The sequence below is a fragment of the Melospiza georgiana genome, chromosome 3 (genome assembly GCF_028018845.1).
Source record: "Melospiza georgiana isolate bMelGeo1 chromosome 3, bMelGeo1.pri, whole genome shotgun sequence".
NCBI classification, from domain to species: Eukaryota; Metazoa; Chordata; class Aves; order Passeriformes; family Passerellidae; genus Melospiza; species Melospiza georgiana.
The window spans coordinates 3,842,890-3,865,041 of NC_080432.1; the positions used below are offsets into that span (position 1 = coordinate 3,842,890).

General features: G+C 43.2%; 1 protein-coding gene across 1 annotated transcript in view; it reads left to right on the top strand.

Moving 5' to 3' along the window:
• PKHD1 (PKHD1 ciliary IPT domain containing fibrocystin/polyductin) overlaps positions 1-22,152 on the top strand; it is a 238,083-nt gene that overhangs the window by 55,363 nt on the left and 160,568 nt on the right. The window contains 1 exon segment of the mRNA XM_058020892.1: positions 21,234-21,384. Within this exon segment, the coding sequence (XP_057876875.1) occupies positions 21,234-21,384 (151 nt within the window).

The following is a 22,152-nucleotide window of genomic DNA, read 5'->3' on the forward strand; positions in this document are numbered from 1 at the left end:
GCTCCTGCTGTGTTTTTTTTTCTGCTCAGAGTAGGGAAAACCAAGGAAGTCCTAAGTGTCCAGAATGAACAAATTCATTCAGAGCAGGATGAAAACAGCAGCACTTTAGATCTGGGATTTGCTGCTGCTTAATGAACCCAGTGGGCGTTCAGAATAATTTTATCCCTCTTCCCAAAACTGGCTTGGGTGAGCAGAGGTGGATGGGTGGGGAGTTCAGATAAATGGCTTCAATTTTGGTCCCTTCCTGGCTGACAGCATCCCGTTAAGATTTATGAGCTGGTGCAGCGCATGCATGCTTCACTGTGGAGGTTTAAATCATGTCATGTGAACTGGTCTTACCTTTCCAGTGGAAAAAATGGTCCCCAGGTTCAGCACTAAGCAGTGAAATGCATTAATAGCACCACGTGCCTTAGGATAATGGTGCTATTAGCAGGCAGCACAACTCTGTGTACAAGTAATGGGGCTGCATCTCTTTATGAAATAACATCTGGCACTTCTCTTGCATGCTCATGCAAGGATCTCAAAACATTCCATAAAAAAGGGGCCTGATCCTGTTCTCAGCACAGCTACACTGCTCAGCGGTTTGTTTTCTGACTCTGCTGCCAGTTGAAGGATGCCCAGGCGGGCCAAGAACCAAGCCCAGTTCTTGGGTGCTGTGGGAGGGTTGTTCAGAGGTGATTTGATGATGATGGTAGAGCAGGATTAGCTTCAGGATGGCATTGGAAGTGAAAATGTAGAAAGGCTGACAGAGGCTGATGACATGGAATGGATGGGTACTGGCAACAAGAGAGAACAGCCTTGGTTGAGAGCACAAAATAATAATTAGATAAATAAATAAACAAACAAATAAATAAAAATGTAAAATATTGGTTCTGAGAACTTGAGCCTCAGAGGTACAAATAGTAACATCACCAAACCTGCCAGAGTTCAAGCAACATTTAGACAACATTGTTAGGCACCAGTTAGGGGTCTTAGGGCTGTTTCCTGCAGAACCAGGAGCTGGCCTTGATGATCTTTGTGGGTTTCTTGAAATTCAGGATATTCTGTGATATGCCTACTATTCTATGACACAGTTTTTAGGGAATTTTTTCATCAGTTCTATTATTTAAACAGCTGCATTTTCTGGTAGGCACTGCAAAATCCATCACTCAATTTTTGTACTTTAAACTGTGGTCTCTGAGCTGTTGCTTGCATGAATCATAGAATCCTAAAACCAGGAAAAAACCACCAGAAACATCAGGTGCATGGTTACAGTCAAGGATGTGCTCAGATCTGAATCTAGAGGACACCCAGAATTTCATGGGGTTTCAAGGTGCTACCTGGAGATCTGTGATTTTTGCTGCAGACTTCATGAAATTTCAGTTCAATTTGGATTTTTCCTGATGTATGGTCTGTGTGCCACCACCCCCCAAGAATAATTTTTATGATTTTCATTAGAAACTGATTTAAGCTCTTGCCTCACTTTGTGTTTGAAGTGTTTTGCCCTGTATGATTTAATTAGGTCACAAGAAATAAGCAGCAGGCCTCTGCCCCACTGTTGCATTCAGCATCATTAGTGTTTGTAACTTGCTCTGTTATTATCTAAGAAGAGTTGCACAATTATTTTTATTTCAGTATATAATGCAATTTAGCCTACTGAAAAGAGAGGGAGGGCAAAAAAAAGAGCCCCAGCACTGATTGTATATCCCACAGGACTTAATTAGTTCACAGCTTCAAGAATGCACTGGATGATGGGAAGACATGAATTAAATAATAAAAGGGAAAAGAAAAGTTCTAATGCTCACTCAGTACCTGTCCACTTCCACCTTGGCTGCATAATGAGACGTCAGCTCTGGTGACACTGATGAGATGTGCAAAACACCCCAAAAAACACAAGGAGAGGATGCTCATGGGAGGGTTTGACCAGGCTGGGATGGCTCTGAACCCATTATGCTTAGTGAGCCTTCCCATTATTATTCCAGATCGCTGGACCAGACCTAATCATGATGCAAACATGCTGCTGGAGCAGCTCTTCCCTGCTCCCACTCCCCCTCCTCTGCTGGCCCACATGGCTGATGGAATATTTGGCAGAGGGCCGATGATTCCGTGTATTTAGTCAGCCCTAGGGAAGCTGAGCTGGTATCCCAGTGAATTCCCTGCAACCCAGCCCTCAAGGGATCCGTGTTGGTAGGTAGGGGGTTAATAAAAAATAATTTGCCAGATAAAAATGCCATCCTGGATTATGGCTCTGCCTGGGTGAGCTGTGCTGCCTTGAGTTTGTTTTTAACAGGTCTTGAGACTTAAGGGGTGGCTTAGAGTATTGAGGATCTGTGAATTCTTAGCCTGGTGACTGATACAGGGATAATTGCTTTGTTCACTTCTCATGAAAGAAAAATATAAACCCCCACAATGTCTGTGTCTCAGATATGTACAGTCACCTCAAATATCCTTCTATTCAACTTCAACTTAATATAATCAGGACTAGATCTTCAAATCCCTTGGATTCCTCTGCAGGTCTTAGAATCATTCCTTTCCCTCTTTTTTAGCCTTTTCCCCCCTACTTACCATCTCTCTTGGTGCCCAAGTATTTGGAGGTAAAGGAAGCAATGGAATGGTTTCAACTGGTGGAGATATTTGGTGATTTACAAAGGTGGCAAAACCCAGGCAGATTTCAGGGGGCATGGAAGGATCTTTGCAGCCCAGGGCACTCAGGGCATAAAGGATTTTTACTCACAGCAGGACTGATGCAAGGTCACAGATTGGTTTGGGTTGGAAGGGACATTTAAAGATCATCTCATTCCAACCCCCTGCCATGGACAGGGACAGTTCTTGGGCATGTTCTCCATCTGTGAGGGTCACAAGTGATGGGAAGTGTCTCTTCTCTTTTCCTCTCATTTTTGAGCTGTCCTCATGTTGTGTGGATGTCTGATGGGTGAATTTTTGGGGGTGAATGGCTCATACTTGGCAGTCCATGAGGAAAACCACCACAGCAGGCCGAGGGTGGTAAGGCAGGGCAGGGATCTTAGAGTCACAGAAAGGTTTGGGTTGGAAAGGATCTTAAAAACATCATCTAGTCCCGATTCCCCATGGGCAGAGACATCTTCCACTAAACCAGATTGCTCCAAGCCCCATCCAGCCTGGCCTTGAACGCTGCCAGGAATGGGGAAGGAACAGAGCAGATTCCAGTTTGATATGGAATTTATTTGGAGCGGGCTAATAAAACAGCTGTTCTGTTTTATTCTCTTCTCCCCTTGAAGAAGAACTATGGTGCAATAGATATTTAATTCCTGTGTATCCATTTAGAGAGTACAAACCCAGAACACTTTATCTTGCCATGGGGATCACAACTTGCTGAGGTTTGGGAATAGTTTCATTGGATTTATTAGCAAGTATCCTGATAGAACCTGACTTTATGTTGTCTCGGGCTGTGAGTAGAGTTCTTGGGTCCTTTGCAACCAGCCAAAAATAGCCATGTCACACAGGATGGGATATCAGAAGTAGGACTAGTTTAAACTCTTTTACAAAAATATTTTGTGTATTTTTTCATAAATATCCACTTTTAACAGCCCAGCAAGCCCACCCTTGCATCTCCAAATTCCCTGTTTTCTTAACTTGATATCTTGGTCACAGTATTATTTTCAGACAGAGGTGAGGAGTGCAATAAAACCCACCAGACCCTCACAGAAAAGAAGTGGAACAGTCCATTAAAACAAACAAACAAACAAACAAACAAAAAAACCAACAATAAAAACCCAAAAAACTAATAAAAATCAAGCCACAAAACCAGTCTTGGGGTGTGGAGGCTGCTGGAGCAGAGAGGTACCATCTGCAAGGTTGTTAAGTTGTAGGGAACCAAGATGGGCTCCCCAGTAACCACAGGCAATGTGAAGAGATAAATGGTTGACCCGAGCCCGTGTCAGGCAAGGATTGATGCCACTATCAGCCCCAGTGACTTTGCAATGATTTTTTAAAAAATCTCTGATAGACTGTGTTATCTAGTTACTGGCATGAGGGCAATGGCCTGGAGGCAGCAGGGAGGAGGGGGGAGGAAGAAGGAAAGGAGGAGAGAGAGACAGAAAGGGAAAAAAAAAGGTCATTCCAGGAGGACAATCTCTGTTGGACTAAATGAGAAAATAAGGGCCTTGCTCTGGAAGGGGAGGTAAATAAATAAATAAATAATAGGAAAAAGGGGCTCCTAGGAAAGGATAAGCAAAATTGCTTCTCTTTGTTTTTTTTTTTTTTGTTTTTGTTTTGTTTTTTGTTTTTGTTTTTTTTTTTTTTTTAATTCTTTCTTAGTTTCTTTTTTTTTTTTTTTTTTTTTTTTTAATGGGTTCAGCCTTGGGCTGCAATGGGAAATTTAGGAGTTGGGCTTGTGATGTGGTTTTATTTTCCCTTAACTTTTTGCTTCCCGATTTGAGGTTTAACTGTTTCCTCTCCTGCTGTCAGATGAAAAATGAGCTTTCTTTTTTTTTGTCCCCCACATTGTGAAAAGCCTCTTCTTTTTATTTTCAATCCCACCATCTTTCTAATGTCTCTTAGGAGATTACTTCCTGAATGGTAAGTGGCTTTCCAGGGAACACTCTTCTCCCCACCACTCACAGAGCTGCACTGAGAGGTGCATTGGAACCTATCCCCAGGATATCCTAGTGTGGAATTCCATAATGCCCAGGATTGGACACCAGTCCCTGTAATCCCAAGCACCTCAAAGCTTTTCCATATGCATTTAAACAAATCTGTGTGAAATCAGAATTGAACACCTCATAGTTTAATGAGAGCTGTTTTCCTTTTCCTGCTTCCATTTCTCCCTGCTCCCAAGCTTTAATAGAAACAGATTTGGAGTGAAAAGCACGATTTTGGAAGTAGTGCTGCAGGGAACAGAAAGCAAATCTTTTCCTTCCTGTGCAAAAGGAAGGCTCCAATACATGTCAGGAGGGTGTGGGGAATCTCCTGAGCGACTGTGGCCGTGTGTCCTCTCCTCTTGCTCCCAGGTGCTTGCACAGAGTGTTGCTGCCACTTTTCTATTTAATTATGACAAAAAACTCTAATTGACTCCTTTGGCAATTCAGCATTTTGGAGGGGGAAGGATTGTCTGTGTTTGGAACCATGTCTTGGTCTTGGATTTGGTCTCACAGAATGGTTTGGGTTGGAAAGGTCCTTAAAGATGTAGATCCTTCCACCAGACTGGGTGTCTCAAAGCCCTGTTCAAGCTGGCTTTGTCTCCTTGGGGGAAGGGAGTGGGAATTTTGGATGCCTGGGACTGTGCTTGGGCTCTGGGTGAAATTGGAGGAAGCCTCGTGCTTTCTCCAGCTGCCCATCCTGAATTTAATGGGAAAAGGGATGAGCGACCTGGAAACACGCCTAGCCCAGGCTTGTTCTGCATGGGAGCATGGCTTAACAGACCTCAAGGTCTTGTGTTGTAGTTGAGAAGGAGACAATACAAAGCAACACACTCAATTTTCAGAAGTCTTCAAACTGATTTTATTATAGCATGCATGCTTTTCATACATTTTTACAAAACTCATAAGTTTTCACTTTACTCATTGATCATGAAAGACAAAGTGCTCATTGGAATAGGCAGTTGCAGGTTTCTCTTCTTTATCCTTCTTTCTTTCTTGGTTTCTATGTCAACAACCTTGATAGAAAATTTTCAGGGGTAAACATGGGTCCTCTTATCAAACTTCTCTCTGGCTCACAGAAGTCACTGTAAAACCTCTTCCACAGTCTTGTCCCTCATGTGGTGTGATGTGGGATTAAGATGAGGCCTTTCAGGCCTTTGTGTCACTAACAGAGGACTCTGTCACCCTCTGACTGTGTCCTCTCCCCAGTCCCACCCAGAGTGGCACTGTGGCCTGGATGCTCCACACGGTGTTTTCTGTGTACCAGAGCCATTGGCTGACCTACAACCCCTTCCCAAATATTCCCGGGGTCTGGCTCAGCACCCAACAAGGACTGGGGGAACCTCTACTGAATTTTGGGAGATTTCAGTGGCATAGTCTTGGCCAGAGTGGGATCATTGAATGGGTTCTTGCTGTGGTTGGGCCTTGGATGTAGCTCTAAAGTTCTGAGTCTGGTGCCTGGCCTGTCCTCTGCCCATGAGGGCCAGATCAGGGGTCCCACCCCATCCACAAGAAGCGAGAAGAAGCCTTGGATAAAGTGTGTGGGAAGGGAACACAGTTATTATTTACTTTGAAAAAAAAAAAATCAATCCTGAGAATAACAAAAGCCTGAACATTTGATCTTTTAGCAAACCGTTGGTAGTGATGGAGATAAAATCATCTTGCATCATGATTTCTTCTGTGCACAGAGTTTAGAGTGAGGAATAGAGAAAGGACAAATAGTATTTGTTGTTCAGGGATTTTTTAAAAGATTTTTTTAATGGTTTTGTTACTGTTGGTTCTATCACTACATTTAGCATAGACTAAAAATGTGAACTAGGTGTACAGCTAGAGGAAAAACCAAATATAAAGTAGGGAGATTTCAGTCTAGAGAGTGTTTATTAATAACTTTAAAAATTGCTGTAGCAGGAGGGAAAAACAGAGCTCTTTGCCATGATGAATCTACTAGAAGCTTCCCCCTCTTAACCCTCTCTAAGGAAAGGGTTAATTTGCTGTGGTTGCCAGTAAAAGCAAGCTGTTTGCGTGATGAGCCTCTAATAGCCGGGTGATAGACTGGCTTAACAACTGCTCTCTAAATGCTGGGTACCACCCCCTGATTAGCAGCTCCCTAAGTGGAAGCCCCTCGTGTCCAATCTGTCCTGGTGAATTGCTGCAGAGCAAAGGATTTCATTAAGGGATTGCGAGGGCACCTCCTAAAAATCAGCAAATAATTACGCTGGGGAGGAGAGGAGGGGACTGGGAGCTCTGTGGTCCCCGTGAAGAAAAGCAGACTGCCAGGGCAGGGGAGCATCAGGTGAAGTGGGTGCTATAAACACTTATGCTGGGTCTTCTCAATAAAGCTCAGTTTAGCCCCTGTCTATGACTTAAACAAAATATTCCTGGTCAGCTCCCTGGGTGGTGGAGGGCTGGGAGCTGTTAGCTCATATTCAGTTAAATTTCAAATGTCAGAGCTCGTTAGTGGTGATTTTAGCCAAAGACAGTTTGTGAGGAGCTGGGTAAATTTGAACTTCCTCGAATAAAATTGAGGAAAGAGATTGCTGTTTTGCTTATTGGTTTATTTTCCTGCTTTCACACATCTTCTCTGAGTCTGGGATTCTGATCAAGGGTCAGGCTCAGCTTCACCCACTCAGGGGTCACTGTGCTCTCTCTTTCACACACACTCTGTTGCTCTTTCATTCTCAAATTCACCTTTATTTGCAGTTTTTCCTCCTTCCTTCACCTGTGTTTGGTGAGTAGAAGATGCATTTTTTGCTTTCAGTGTTGAAGGGAGCTTTTCCCTGACATCACCAGTAAACCCAGGAAGGCAGCACAGATAATTCTGTGGTAGATTTAGGTAAGATATTTGGGAGAAATCCTTCTCTGAGAGGGTGAGGAGACCCTGGCACAGGTTCTCAGGGAAGCTTTGGCTACCCCATCCCTGGAAATGTTCAACACCAGATTGAATGGGGCTTGGAGCAACCTAGTCTAGTCAAAGGTGTCCTTTCCTCTGGCAGAGAGTTAGATCTAAATGGTCTTTAAGGCCCTTTCTTGCCCAAACCAATCTGTGATTGCATGATTCTCTGGAAGGAATTGGTTCAGAAGAAATTGAGCAGTCAGTGTTGTTCTGCAGTGACTTTTTGGGAGCCCTGTGAGTCAGGGCATGGAGCCACTGAGCTAAAAATGTGGCTTCAAAGCTGAAATGGCCAGACAGTGCTGCAGAAATTGAGTTTTTCCCATGCTGAAAGGACTGTAGATGCTGGCCCCAAGCCAGTGCTCAATTTCATGTCTGGAGGAGGGAGTTTCTGGGTTGTCAGGTACATGAGGATTTGAATACAGATACCATGGGTAACAATTCTGGGTGGGTTTCTCCCGATGGTGATAGCTGGCATTTCCACTTTTACGTACATCCTCTCTTGTGTGTGTACACTGGGATGGCATCCAATTCTCCAAAACAAAATTCACCCTTGGAATATTACTCAGCACACATCTGCATCCTTTAGCATTTGTATGAATTCAGATACTGGAGTAAGGATGAGCCAGCAGGGATCCTTGGGTGGAAGGACCCTGGGTTTCATATCCTGCCAAATGATTCACAGGCAGACAAGGGTGTGTGTGGGAGGCAGAGAGTGAAGGCCATGGAGTGTATTATTGCGGGGCATCTGTATTCCCAACAAAGATGAACTGTTACAGCCCTGTTACAGACAGAGGGATGTTTTTACAGCTCAAACAGCAGCAGTTTGTGCTTTCAACTCAAAGGCTGCTCAGTTCAGAGGGCAGTGTGTTGGTGGGGAGGTTCTCTCTCATGATAGGCTCTCATCTTGTCTGATTTGAATGAAGTTTGGGCTAAAAGCTCCTGAAATGACAAGAGCAGTTACTGTCCCATGACGTGTGTGATGCTCTCTTCAGTGGAGGAGTTCTCATTCAGGCCAACTGGTTCAAAGTGCACTGAATTAACTTCAGCTGCCTTCTGGATTCTGTTGTGAGGCTGTCTGCACCCCTGAAATTGTCTTTCACGTGCCACTGTAAGCTCAAACTACTGAAAAAAATTAAATAGATGGAAGTACTGTTCCATCAAGAATAAGTTCTAATTTTACCTACATAAAATAAATGTATTAAAGTGAACATATCTGCTGCAGACATGTTCTCATTTCGAAGCCGTCTTGTGGTGGGAATGTTCTCCCCTCTTTGTGCAGCTCCTTGTGCAGTAGGGAGGGAGGCTTTATCTGGATTTATCAGAGTTAAAGAGACACCCTTGACTTCATGAAAATGGCATGGGTGTTGCCAGTGTTCTAAATTCCACTCAGTGCTCAGATTCCCATTAGGAACTGGCAAATTGAGCTTGGAGTGACAGGGCAAAGGTGGCCTTTGCTGGGGTGTGACACTGTCCCTGCCCCCATAACCTGGTGATACCCTGCTACTTCTGTGACCTTTTCTGTACCAGTCCCATCTTCACCTTTTTACCTTTGTGGCAGCTAAGTGTTTTTGATGATGACAATAAAGATACCACGAAGCACTTTTATTCTTGGTTGCCCCATCTGGGGCTGCGCGTTTGATCCGAAGGGCCGGCGTTCCAGTCAGATTGTGCTATCAGATGGAGCTGGCTCTATTTCCTGCATTACTCTTCCTGGCTGTACCACATTATGCAATTATGTTTGCATTTAAACCTGAGCACTTACCTGTAATGATGCTGTGGCTCAGTACACGATACATTAGGGCAGCAGATAATGCACACAGATAGGCTGAGGGCAGCATGTTGTTGATGTGCTAAAGCTAAACAGGACACCAAGTTTGAAAGAGGGCTCTGAAAGCTCGCAGCCTGGGGAGGAGCTGCTCCAAAAGCTCACATTGCTGAAATAGCAGCTGTGCAGGGTGAGATTCTCCACCTGAGGGGCAGGTGTGGGGTTATTTCCATTTCAAAGTCAGACACCAGCACTGTTGGTTGTCACTATAGGACACGAAACAACGCGGCGTGCACACACAGCCCTGCTCTCAGGGTGAAGAGAAGGGAAGTTTGTTTTCTGACTCTAACATTTATAGTTTTTTAAAAGTGAGAGTGGATTGGAGGGTGAAAGTGCCACCTCTCCAATGATACTGGACAAACTAACAGTTTATCAAATTTCTTTTATAAAAGAATGCAAAAAAATTAGTTATTTACAGAAAGTGTGTGAGAAAGTTTGCTACAAGAATGTAAACGTCAGAAGGCTTAGAAAATCTTTAAAAATCAGGGCAACAGTTGGTCGCTGCCACAACTTCTGCAGGAGCAGGAAAGCCTTGGTGGCTGCTGAGAGTCCCAAATCTTGCATCCCTGTAGCATTGTGTGAGAGGAAATGATTCTTTCAAGATTTAAAGGAAGCTTATATGAAGGCTGGAGATGAACTTTTCACAAGGGCATGGAGTAATAGGACAAGGGGTAATTGCCTTAAGCTGAAAGTCTTTTAGATTTGATATTGTGAAAAAATTCTTTGCTAAAGGGTGGGGAGGCCCTGGCACAGGTTTCCCAGAGTATCTGTTGCTGCTCAATCCCTGGCAGTGTCCAAGGCCAGACTGGACAGGGTTTGGAGCAACCTGGGAGGTGGAAGGTGTCCCTGCCCATGGCAAGGGGTGGAACAGGATGAGCTTTAAGGACCCTTCCAATTCAAACCTTTCCAGTTTTATGATGAACCTTTGAGAAGTAACCATGTCTCTGCTGCTGGCCAAGCCCTTTGCACGTCATTGCACCTGAAGTCATACCTGTGATGCAGTGAATTATAATAATATATAATATAAGATATGAATGCTGCTGCTCTGCATTGGATCCTACCCTGGGTAGATGGTCATGCCCAGTAATAATCAATGGCCCTGACTCTTGGGCTGACGAGATGTGGATGCAATTAAGGCAGAATCAACATTTGTCCTTGGATTTTGTGGTTTTGCTGTCTGGTTGCTGTATTTTCTGCATAGGACAGACCAAGCTATAGCCTAAACACAGTTTTCTCTCTTCCAAACACTTTTCAGTCTATGCCTGGTAAATCCCTCTGAACCCCCTGTAAGCAAACCAATGGAGATGGTTTGTGTATAAACTCACCTGTATTCCCAATACTTCCATGGGAGCTGTGGAAAACTCCAAGGCTGGATCCCACACCAGTGCTCTGACCTTCACAGCTGACTCTAAAACACAAGGAGTTCCACCTCAAATTGAGGAAGAGCTTCTTTACACTGAGGGTGTCAGAGCACTGAACAGCTGCTCAGGGAGGGTGTGGAGTTCCCTCTCTGGAGATATTCCAAACCCACCTGGAGGTGTTCCTGTGTCACCTGCTCTAGATGATCTCCAGAGGTCTCTTCCATCCCAAACATCTTTGTTATTCTGTTTATCTTCCTGCCTGATCCAAAAAAAAGCCATCATCAGCTCTCCCTGGCACTGTTGGGTGGATGAGCCTCACTCCTCCCACCCCATTTACTGTAGCACTCATTCAGGAATCCTGCTTGCTGACACATAAGGACATAATTTGGTTACTTTTCCTGCAGGTGGTCGGCAAATTGTTGAGCTAATCTTTGCATTTGCAATATTTGCTCTGAGATTAGTAAGTGTAACTCAAGCTCATTCAATTGGGAGACAATATTTGCACAGTGCAAAGGCTGACACAGTCACCAGGCTTGGTTATCCTGCTTGTGTAAACAACTTGGTGCAGTAATTTTCTCATTACCATTAAATTGCTGTTTTTAATTCATCTCAGAAGCCTCCACAGTTTGAGAAATGGCTGGTTTAGAGAGATGTGTAAATTATATGTGCCCTTTAACAGTGCTCTGGAAAGGAAAACCCAGTCCTGTTGTATCTAAACTGGAAGGTTGCACTAAATTCTTCTATGTGTTTACACTGAGGATTTTCAGCAAGTTGGGCTTAAAACTCTGCACTAGCATAGTTTCCACTATAGTAAATAATCAGTCTCTGATAACTATGCTGTAAATGAACATTGTAAAGATTCTTGTGAATTAACAAGGAGTTACAAGAAAATACACATTCTGTGAAACAAGGCTCTTCATGCGCTCCACAACAGTTCCTCTGCTTTCCAGGGTGTTTTCTTTAATATCTGAAATTGAGATTTCTGATTTTAGGCTCACACTCCCACCATGACCCTGAGAGACCTAAGAACAGCACTTTGTTTTCATGTGTGGTAAAGAGACAGGGACCTCCCCAGAGTTCTCATGATTTGTTTAATTATGGAGTGGAGTTTAATAATAGAGTTAATAGTGGTCATATCCCTGCATTATTTGGTATTTTACATTGAATTTGGTTGAGTTTCATTGTATGTGTGTACAAAGATGGCTCATCTATACCTGGGATATGCCCCCTGACAACAGTGATGATGTCTTTTCAGTATCCTCTCCGTAAAAGCACCATTAGATTTAACTAATCCTCTGTGTCCTTAATTAAATACTTCTGGAGCAAGGAGCCTTACCTTCTGTGCTTCAAAATTGCAGTGATTACTCCCCTGCTGAATAAAGCTTTTTTTTTTTTTTTTTTTTTTTTTTTTTTTTTTTAGCGGTATTGCTGGTTTTGTTTGGGATTTTTTTTTTTTTTTTTTTTTTTTAACAGGAATTAAGCTGTTTCTCATGCCATTGTCCAGTTGCAAACTGGCTTGAGACTGACTTGTGCCATGGCCTCTGACCTCCAAAACTGCCCACTCATTTTTTTCCTGAGCTAATCAGCTCGATGAACTATTTACAGTTGACTTTTGGGTCTTCTCACTGCTTCTGCGGCTGCCCCTGTCTGAGTAATTAATGATGCTGTGGCTTGTTTATGGTCTTGAGTTACTAATGCTCTTGGCTGCAAATGCATTTTTACCTCTGGGACGTGCCAGTTTCCTGGTTCTAGTCCCACCTCACCAGCCCAGGTCAATTTTTTGTGTGTAAACAGATTTATCCTCTAATAGTTTGGGAGAGACTAGAGTCATTCATCAGTCCCATAGAGAACATGCCCAGCCAGATTCTTCCCTTCTTGTGCCTGTGCAACTCAGCAGAAGTCAGAAAGATTTCTGCAGGACAGCTAAAATTAAAAGAAATAAGAAAAAGGAAAAATAATCCTTTCTTTTCAACTCAGGGTACAAGCAATCTCAGTTAAAAATAAAGGTATTGGAAAGTGCACCACATATCCAGCCATGAGCCCAGCCCTGATCCTTGCTGTATCAATGCTTTGGGAGTAATTAAAGAGGGACCTGGTGGGATAATCCCACATGCATTTTAAAGCTGGAGTAGTGGGTAAAATGAAGTAACAGGACAGCAGATGATGCAGAGAGTGATAAAAACATCAGCTGGTGGCTTTGGAAATGGTTTATTGGGTTGTGTTCCAGGCTTGCCTCTCCCAGGCAGTCATGTCAAGAATGCCAATTCATAAGGGAAAACTGAGGTTTCTCTGTTTTAGCCTCTCCATGCAGGTATATTCAGAAGCACTCTGCTCATTTCCATGCTTGGTTTATTCATAGCTACAGTTCCTTCCAGGCTTCTTGGGAATAATATTGTCTTTTGGCATAAATGATTAATTTTTTTCACAGCATATAGTTCTCTAGATATTTTGCTTTCTCTAGTTTTTTTTTTTTTTTTTTTTTTCCTTTGGTTTTTGTTTGTTTTTATTCTTTTGTTTTTTGAATGTGTCTAAGGCTATGTCCTTAGTGATTCATGATTTGAGCACAACAATTTCTGCCATTTTTGGAAACATTTATTTCAGAAACCAGAAGAAGATGGTCCCATTATCTCTCTCCCTTTGTTGCCCAGTTTGGTTACCAGTGTCTGCTAAGGTTATCCATGGATGGGATTTTTGGGGTGTCCTTAGCAGGGCCAGGAATTGGACTCAATGATCCTTGTGGGACCCTTCCAACTCTGGATATTCCATGATCCTATGAAATGAAAGTGATAAAGGTGAATGTGGTGCTTTCACTGGGAAGATGGAAGTAGACTTTCTATTTCAAACTTTTCCAGGGGTTCTCCTTTCTCTCTTACTTTCTTCTCCCTCACATCCAGCTTAAAAATGTCTCAATCAATGGCAAACTTGGAATATTGTAGTGATGTGCACATTGATAAAAGTCCCTTATGGTGCTCCTGAGAACATTTTAAGATCCACTAGACTCCTTTGGCATTCTGATTTCCTAAGAACTCAGTCCAGGTAACTTAAAGATTTGAAGGCAGCTTCTCTGGAATTGCTGGATGGATGTGCGAGAGAAACTCTACAAAATAATGGTAATTCTTAATTTTTTTTTTTTTTTTTTTTTTTTTTTTTTGGTGAAAATTCGCTTTTGGAATGTGCAGGGTGGGTTTTACCTAAAGAAGTGTTGTTTGCACCTGTAATGATCATTAGGTGGTACCTTCTGTCCTGAGACTTCTTGGAGAAGCCTTGGGAAATTCAGCCTTAAAAATCATATAATAATTTACATTGGAATAGAATAAATTACATTGGGAAAGATCTCCAAAATCATTGGGTCCGACCATTCCCCCTGCACTGCCAGGGCCACCACCATGCTGTGTCCCCAAGTGCCACATCTATATGTTTTCTGAACAAAAATTCTGAACTTCCAGAAATTATGATCCTACCACTTCCCTGATCAGCCTGTTCCTTGACCATCTTCAGTCTGGCCATTTATTGATTTCATAGCACAAACACTTAAATTCTACTAATTTTTTACCAAATATATGGAAGTCAAAATCCATATATTTGTCCATAAAATGAGCTTTGCTCTTAGTACAGAGAATATTTTTTTTAGCTTTATACTTGTTTTTGCACAGTATAAGATATTTTCTTATTATTATATATATATTCTTATACATATATTCTAATATATATCTAATATATATATATTCTTATTTCTCCCTTTGGGATGGCCCCATTCCATTTTTCCCACAAAACTATGTATAAGCCTTCATTCTCTTAGAGAGCAAAATTTTTATACACTACAGAGAATGAAAAGATGATTGCAAAAATCCTCTGGTTTTGGTTTCTATAGAAAAAACACTTTCTTTTACACTGAGTGGTGAAGTGCAGGCAGGAGGCTGTTTTTAAAGAACAGGATGAATGAGAATCCTGAAATTGTCTTGGGGATGCTGTTATACAGAGGAAGACCTCCCCATGCCAAATGAAATTCCACAGCTTTACAGTTGTGGTGAGTATTTTCCAGTTAATTTGGCAAAGGGTTAGAGGTGTGACAGGCAGGAGAGGCAGGGAATGATGCCAAGAGACAGGTTCAGCTTCTTTGGGCACTGGGCAGCATTTTGCTTGTTAATTCTACTGACTGTAGCAAATAACTTGCATTTGCATCCCTTTCAAGTGTGTGTAGGAGGGAGGAGCCTGCACCAATTTGTCTGGTTTAATTATAGATGTTCTACCCACCTTCCTAATTGCTCCTTCATTAAGAAGTAGCTTGTTTCTTTTTTTCCCTAGGAGCTAAAGATAATCAACTTTTGTTTGTTTCTGTAAATATTTTTTTCTGCCCTTGAGGAGATAATTATTTCTATTGTTGCATGAAGATGGTGGCCAATACAGGAGGAATAATTAGAGCAGATGGCTGAAAATACTTCCCTTGTAAAAGACATCCAGTATAATAAAATACCTCCCCTTTCTCTTTTGTCTCCTCCAAATATACGTTTTTCTTTCCTTCAGGTGGATGGGAGTTGGGTGAGGGGGTGTAAATCTTTTCCTGATGTATTAAACTGAGGAGCTGTTAAGAGTTCACAGCCTGGAAAGTGAGCTCCCCTGCATCCATCACTGAAATTAAAGTGTTTTCAAATGTGGTGTGGAGTCCTGGGCGTGTGGCGTGGGGAAATGCTCGCTGCACTCCATCACTGGGAATGTTAACCTTGTCTCTCTGTGCTGGCTGAGGACAGGAACACTTGCTCTCTGTACTTGCTGGTTAAATGGCAATCTGTCAGCACCAGGCTGCTCTCCTGGGTGTCAATCTCTGATGTGTGGGCAGCATTCCAAACTTTTGTTCATTCGTGGATGCGCTCACTGGGACAGGAGAACTTCCTCCTGCTAAAGATTGCAGGGACCATAGTGTGCTTTCTGTGCCATCAGCTGGGGCTGGGGGAAAGGATAAAACTGCCTGCTGGGGCTGGAGCTGGTGGGAAAACCCTCCTGCTTTCAGGATTCTCCCTCTGGCATGCCCCAGGTGGAACCCACAGCCTGGAATCATGGAATGCGACATCAAAGAACATTCTTTCAAAACCCCTGCCATGGGCAGGGTCACTTTCCACTGTCTCTGATTGCTCCAAGCCCTGTCTAGCCTGGCCTTGGACACTTCCAGGGATGGGACAGCCACAGTTCCTCTGGATAACCTGTGCCAGGGCCTCACAGTAAAGAATTTCTCCTTAAAATCTAGGGAACAAGGGAGACTAGTGAGCACAGTAGGAAGCAGGGTCTGTGTTTAGGTAAATCACTGCTTCTTGGTTTTGTTTTAAAATTTATTTTCTGATGAGAGGATGAAAGCTCTTATCTTTGTGCCTGTAATTGTTATTGTAGTCTTTTTTTGGGAGTCTACTCTAAACAAACCCCACTTAACTAAAAAAGTTATAAAGTTATCCCAAAGTATGATCAAATGATCTATTCTGTATCTAAACAGGACTTTCTCAACCCTTTAAAAGCCCAAACCTTGCATTTTTATATCCTTCCTATTTGTGAATTTTTTACCAACCTGGGTGAGAATTTAAGTTTTTCACTGTTATTTGTTCAGTTGCTGCAGTCACTGCTGCTGTTTCCGAGCCCTGGCAGTCACAAGCTGACAAACTGATCCTGAGATGTGTCCCCAAAGGCTGACAGAAAGGCAACCCCAGCCTGGCTGACAACAGCAGCAGCTAAAAAACATAAAATGGAAAGAAATCTGCCTGGAAAATGAAAAAAGATGGTGCAATAGGCAGGAAAGGGGGTTAAGGTGCTGAATTGCAAAGAGATTGTGTGTATTTTATTGTATGCTACAAAAATGTAATTTTACTTTTATATAATTCATTAGTTATTTTGAAGATATGATTGGGAAGGGAAAATTAACCTGTGTTATAACAAGCTATGGGCCTGGTACACAAGGTTTGGGCTGGATATGAGTTGTGCATAAAATCCCAGAATATTCTGAGTTGGAAAGGACCTGCAGAGGTCATTGAGTACAACCCCTGGCCTTCATTGGACACCCCAAAAATCCCATCATGTGCCCGAGAGGTTTCTCCCAATGCTTCTGAGCTCTATCCAGCTTGGTGCTCTGATCTGAGGAACCTGTTCCAGTGCCCAGATTACCTCTGGGTAAAACTTTCCATAGAAAATAAAATTTCCTGTGTGCATGACACATTTCAAATGGATGTCAGAGCTGGAAAGCACTTGCAGGACTCTATTCATTGAATTTTCAGGTCAGATCCCTTCCCAGCTCCTTCTGCTCTTTGGTGCCCCAGGAAGAACAACTGGGGTTTCTTAGGGATTCCCAATTCTGGTGGTGATTTCCCACCCACAGGAGGTTTCTGTCCATATTTTGCAGGTTTGGCTCCCTGCTGGGTTAATGCCATCTGCTGTGCTGGATTCAAAATGTGAAATGTTGCCAGAGTGCGTTTCCTATGGGTGTGTGATGTGAGGGCACATCCTGCAACAGTTTGGGGGATGATTTTACCTGTTCAGTTCAGGTTATAATTATTTATTTAACTCATTACATTGTATAAAGCATACAACCAGAAGAGACTCATGCCCCAATTTATCTACTGATTGTCACAAGCCCTGCAGGATTGCAGCATCTTTGTTGTCTCGCTTCTCCTGTTAAACCCCGTTGAAATTGGCCACGTTCAGATGTGAGCTCTGACAGCGACACAGATGGCTGCAGAGATGTCGTGGTCTCATAAGCTCTGTTCCCTCCAAATCATCCTTCCAGCTCTGGTGCACACTGAAGCCAGAGTGTGGAGCTGCCACCCCACTGCAGCAGCTGCTGCCAGCCAGCTCCAGCTTCACAGCTCAGGGTTTGCTTTATGCCAGCTCATCTTTCTCCCATCCTGGTTTTTCCAGCTCCCTGCCATTTTTCCTGAAGCTGGGAAAAGCACAGGAGGGAAATGCCCAGCACCAGTGGCTGACACACAGCTTTCCCTGGCTCTGCAGGTTCCTTCTGGTTCATTCACCAAGCCCACGTGGGGTGGGCACTCAGCCACAGCCCTGGCACCTGCAGCTGCTGCTGCTCTTCAGGCTGGCTGAGAAGTATTTCAATTAAACACCAGAGGTCAAATACAGGGTGCCAGGCAGGGGAAAAATTGAAAAAGAAAGAGTTTTGTTTGTCTGAAAAAAAAAAATAATAGAGGGATGTTGTCACTCTGTCACCAGCCCTGCTTAATGAGAGATGTGCAATTAATTTGTGTATTAGTTGATGTTATTTTACCATGGGCTGCTTAAGTGGAGCTAGATATAAACACCACCAGCCTTCTGTAAAGGATTTTAAGAATTCTGTTGCAGCAGGAGATTGCACTGTGCTTTTCTCCCAGAAATCAGGGAGGACAATCACACGGGATTCACAAAGTTGAGGGAAATGTACTGGTGGTTCAGGGCAGGCGTCTGTTTCACTAAACTTGTATTAGACCACACCCTCTTCTCTCAAAGATCTTAAGGAGGTGCTCTTTCATCTTAGGGAAGGGTGCAGGACTGCAAGAGAAAAGTCACCAAACAAAACTGTTTGATGTCTTTCCTCAATCCGTACAGAGCTGCCTTCCCTCTAACCCCACTCTGTGCTCTGGTAATTTAAAGTGTGTTCCTTGAATAAACCCACTTTTCTCCTCCTAAAACAGATTCTTTGGATTTATTCTCTCTGTGGTAATGCAAGGATAGTACAAGTGATTATAAACAGCTCCTGGTCTTGTGTTATTTAGCTAATGTTCATCTGTTTAATTTTATTCATAAAGAAGAAAAAGTGATTTTACAATATTTTAAAAATATTGATTTTGCAAGTGAGAAATCACTTGAAAGACACACAGGTGCACATGACCGCGGCCTAAGCCAGGCATTTTCTCACTGGAAACTTTTAGGTATGGACTGGGTGGAAAAATAGAGAATTTTATGACCTTGATTAACCCATTTTCTCCCTCTATGAGGGTGGAGAGGCCCTGGGACAGGTTGCAAAGAGAAGCTGTGGTTGTCTCACTCCTGGAAGTGTCCAAGGCCAGGTTAGATGGGGCTTGGAGCAACCTGGGATAGTGCAAGGTGTCCCTGTCCATGACAGGGGGGGTGGAACAAGGTGATCTTTTAAGTCCTTTCCAACCCAAACTATTCTGTGATTCCAGTGTCAGGTATGAACAGTGAGATTTTTGTGCCAGATGGTGTTGGGAGAACTGAACAGATATTGAGTCCTCTAAGAGGAGACAGCAGGAACTGAGTAAGCTCAAACGCTGATGTTAGGTAGAGAGAAGGTTAGATGAAGAGCAGGAGTGTCTTCTAGTTAGAAATCCATAGTTGCCCTCTTAAAAGAAAAAACAAAAGTCCAAATATTCAGAAGAGGAGTTTATTCTTAACTCTTGCAGGGCTTCTATCAGCAGCTGACTAGGTGCTAGCAAGTGGTGCTAGCAAGAAGGTCTGGCACACTCCTTGCAGCCTTGCTTGCCCATGAGAGTTAGTTGGAAGGTTCTGAGTGATTTCAGAGGGTCAGAGTGATGTCAAAGTGACTTAAAGGCACTCAGGAAACCTTCTCAACCAAACATTCCTGTGGATCTCACCATTTCCCAGCTGCCTCCTCCAGTGTTATGCTGATAGCATTGGCAGCATTTGTGCCACAAAAGAATTTATGGAATTTGTAATTTTATGCTACAACTGTCTTGATAAGCAGTGTACACACCTTTCTAAGAACTGTCCCCTCCTCTGAGATAAAAACAAGTTTAATTAGCTGTTTAGTTTAATTAGTTTTCAGTGGATCTGTTTTATATTTTATGCAATCTGTTTCACAGCATTGCCAATGAAGAGTAATTCACAGCCTCTCTGGAAAGATAATGGGTAAAGGCATCTATCCTTTCAGCTGGAAATTTGTCCTAAATCTCTGAACTATATCAACTAACGAAAATTTAACTTGTCCTACTACTCTTAGCAACTATGCGATAATTTTACTTTGGTAATGATGAAGTGGTTCACTCCCTCTGACACCGGAGTTTTAACTGCCAAGAATTTTTTACTGCCTTGTGTGTTAATGCAGTCCCAGGCTTCACTCTGAGCTGAATCAATTCCCTTTGTAGAGAAATCATAGAATAGATTGTAGGAAATCCCAGCATCCAGCCAGGGTGGATATCAACCAGTTGTATCATTTAGCCTGGGAACCATCACTCATTCCCTGGTGAAAATAATTAAAATAGTCTATAATCGTTTAAATAATTAGAGTGGTTTTGGTTAAAAAGACCTTAAAGCTCATCTGAAGGTCCATGGGCAGGGACACCTTCCTCTGGACCAGGTTGCTCAGGGACAGCACTATGGGAAATATTCTATAAAACATCAGGCACATGAAACTAAACCTGAAAACAGCGCAGTAAAAGAGAATAACGATCATAACACCCCCATTATTGATTCACCTCCACTGCAGCTCCCGAGCAAAAGCTTTAATGCACTTGATGGGCTCCATTTGAAAATGGAGTAACTCTGCTTTGCTTTTGTCTTGAGGTTATTCTTTCCACTGCTGTTTTGGTTATTCTTTCCACTGCTGTTCTGTTGCACAGCCCAGTGAGGATGACAAATATTTCCATGTCTGGTTTCCCCCCACCACTGCCTCAGATGAGTTGAGGATGTTCTTGTTGTTCCACATATGAGACCAAATAATATGTTTTGGATATCTATGTCCACACTTGTGCACAGATGTCCAGGCAAAAAAATTCACACCTTCTTCCAGAAATTCGCCATCAGGGCCCTAAACAACCTGGTCTAGTGGGAGGTGTCACTGCCCATGGCAGGGGAACTGGGAGGAAATGACCTTTCAGGTCTTTCCAACCCAAACAATTCCGTGATTCTGTAAAACCTTCACTGCAAAGGACATGTTTGAAGTATAGACATGAGGAGGAACCTTTAAACTCAGGAATCACTTTACCATGGCACATCATGAGTCAGTCTGTTAGCAGTTTTCAAGTTATTCAGGGCTTTATTTGGAACTGCTGTGCTTACCCTCAAAGCAGAGGCAATAATAATGCCAGATAAGCAGAGAAAGCTAAACAGGTACTTGAGAGGAGGAATGTCTGTCCAAATGAGGATGAGTGGCAGGAGAGCCTTTAGAAAAAAAAAAAACAAAAAAACCAAACCAAAAAACAACCTGTAAAGCAAAATACTGCCCATCCAGGAGGATGTTTTAATTCCAAGCTCTTCAGGCTATTTTATGGCATTGCCAGGAAACAACAGTGCAGTTCTGCTTCTCGGGAGGTAGAGAGAGACACACACCAAGAAACCTGTGGAGGGTCCTGGTGCAAATCCCTCATTCCCCAGATTAGAACGAGACAAGGGGCGACCCCCAAATTGTGACAAGCATTCCTGAAGGTCAAGCACCTCTCCAGTGCCAACATCCATCTATTCCTTTGCCTTTTACAGGGTCCCTCTGGAAGTCATCTTGTACAAACCGCTGGATGCGGCTTTGGAATCTCCTCCGCTGCTCTCTGAGCAAACCCGCTTCTTGAAAGATGGCAAGGGGCGAGCTTTGAAACTTCTCTGGATGTTTCTCTTTGCAGCTTGCCCTGCAGTTGTGTGGCCGGTGGGAGGAGGACTCCAGCTGGCCTGCTGGCCACCAGCCGCGAGATGGCGATAATGTCACGATAGAAGGCGGCCGGACCCTGCTCCTGGGGACCACCACCAGTGTCCTCAACCTGCTGCAGCTCAAAGGTCTGCATGAGGGGGGTTCGGTGCTCTTCTTCCTCCAGGGATGGGGTTTTTCATGGCTCTGGTCTCTCCTTTCATTCCCCAGCTCCAGCATTAGAGGAGATGATTGTGCAGGCTGAGCCTGCTCTCGGTAGATGGGGGCAGTGATGGGGGACAGGGCAAGAATTAAAATATTCTGCGTGCAGAAGGAATTGTTTATGCTGCTTGAGGCCTAATGACAATATAAATAAGCAAAAAGGCCTTTTTTCCCCTTTTTTCTTTACCCAGTATACCAAAATTGCTGCTGTCCTGAGCAGTGTTCAGTGATAATGGCACTGCTGATAACAAAAATCTACTCTGTTCTGTTTGGCATCTTTGAGGCAGGTGTGTCACAAACATCTTCACAAAATTATTGACATTATAGAATCGCAGGTAAAAACAAGCAAATGCAGTAAATAATCCCAAACCCTAGAGCCCAGTGGTGGGCAAAATGTAAATAACTGAGCACAGTTATGATGGGAAACCCTGGATTTGCTGGGTTTATTTACCTGTGCCTAGACTCAGAGTAAAAATGAGACAGGCATATCTCTGTGTGGGTGTCAAAGTAAGAATTTAAAGGACTTGTAATTCCATGCCAGAAATCTTCCCCCCTGAAAGTTAGATCCTGGTTGTGTAAGCTGCTGTGCACATGCTGGTATTATGGGAATGAGTTGTGCTGGTGAAATTGCTGGCACAAAGTTAAGCCTCTGCTGAAATAGAGATCAAAAAATGAAAGCAGGAGTTTTTGCATGT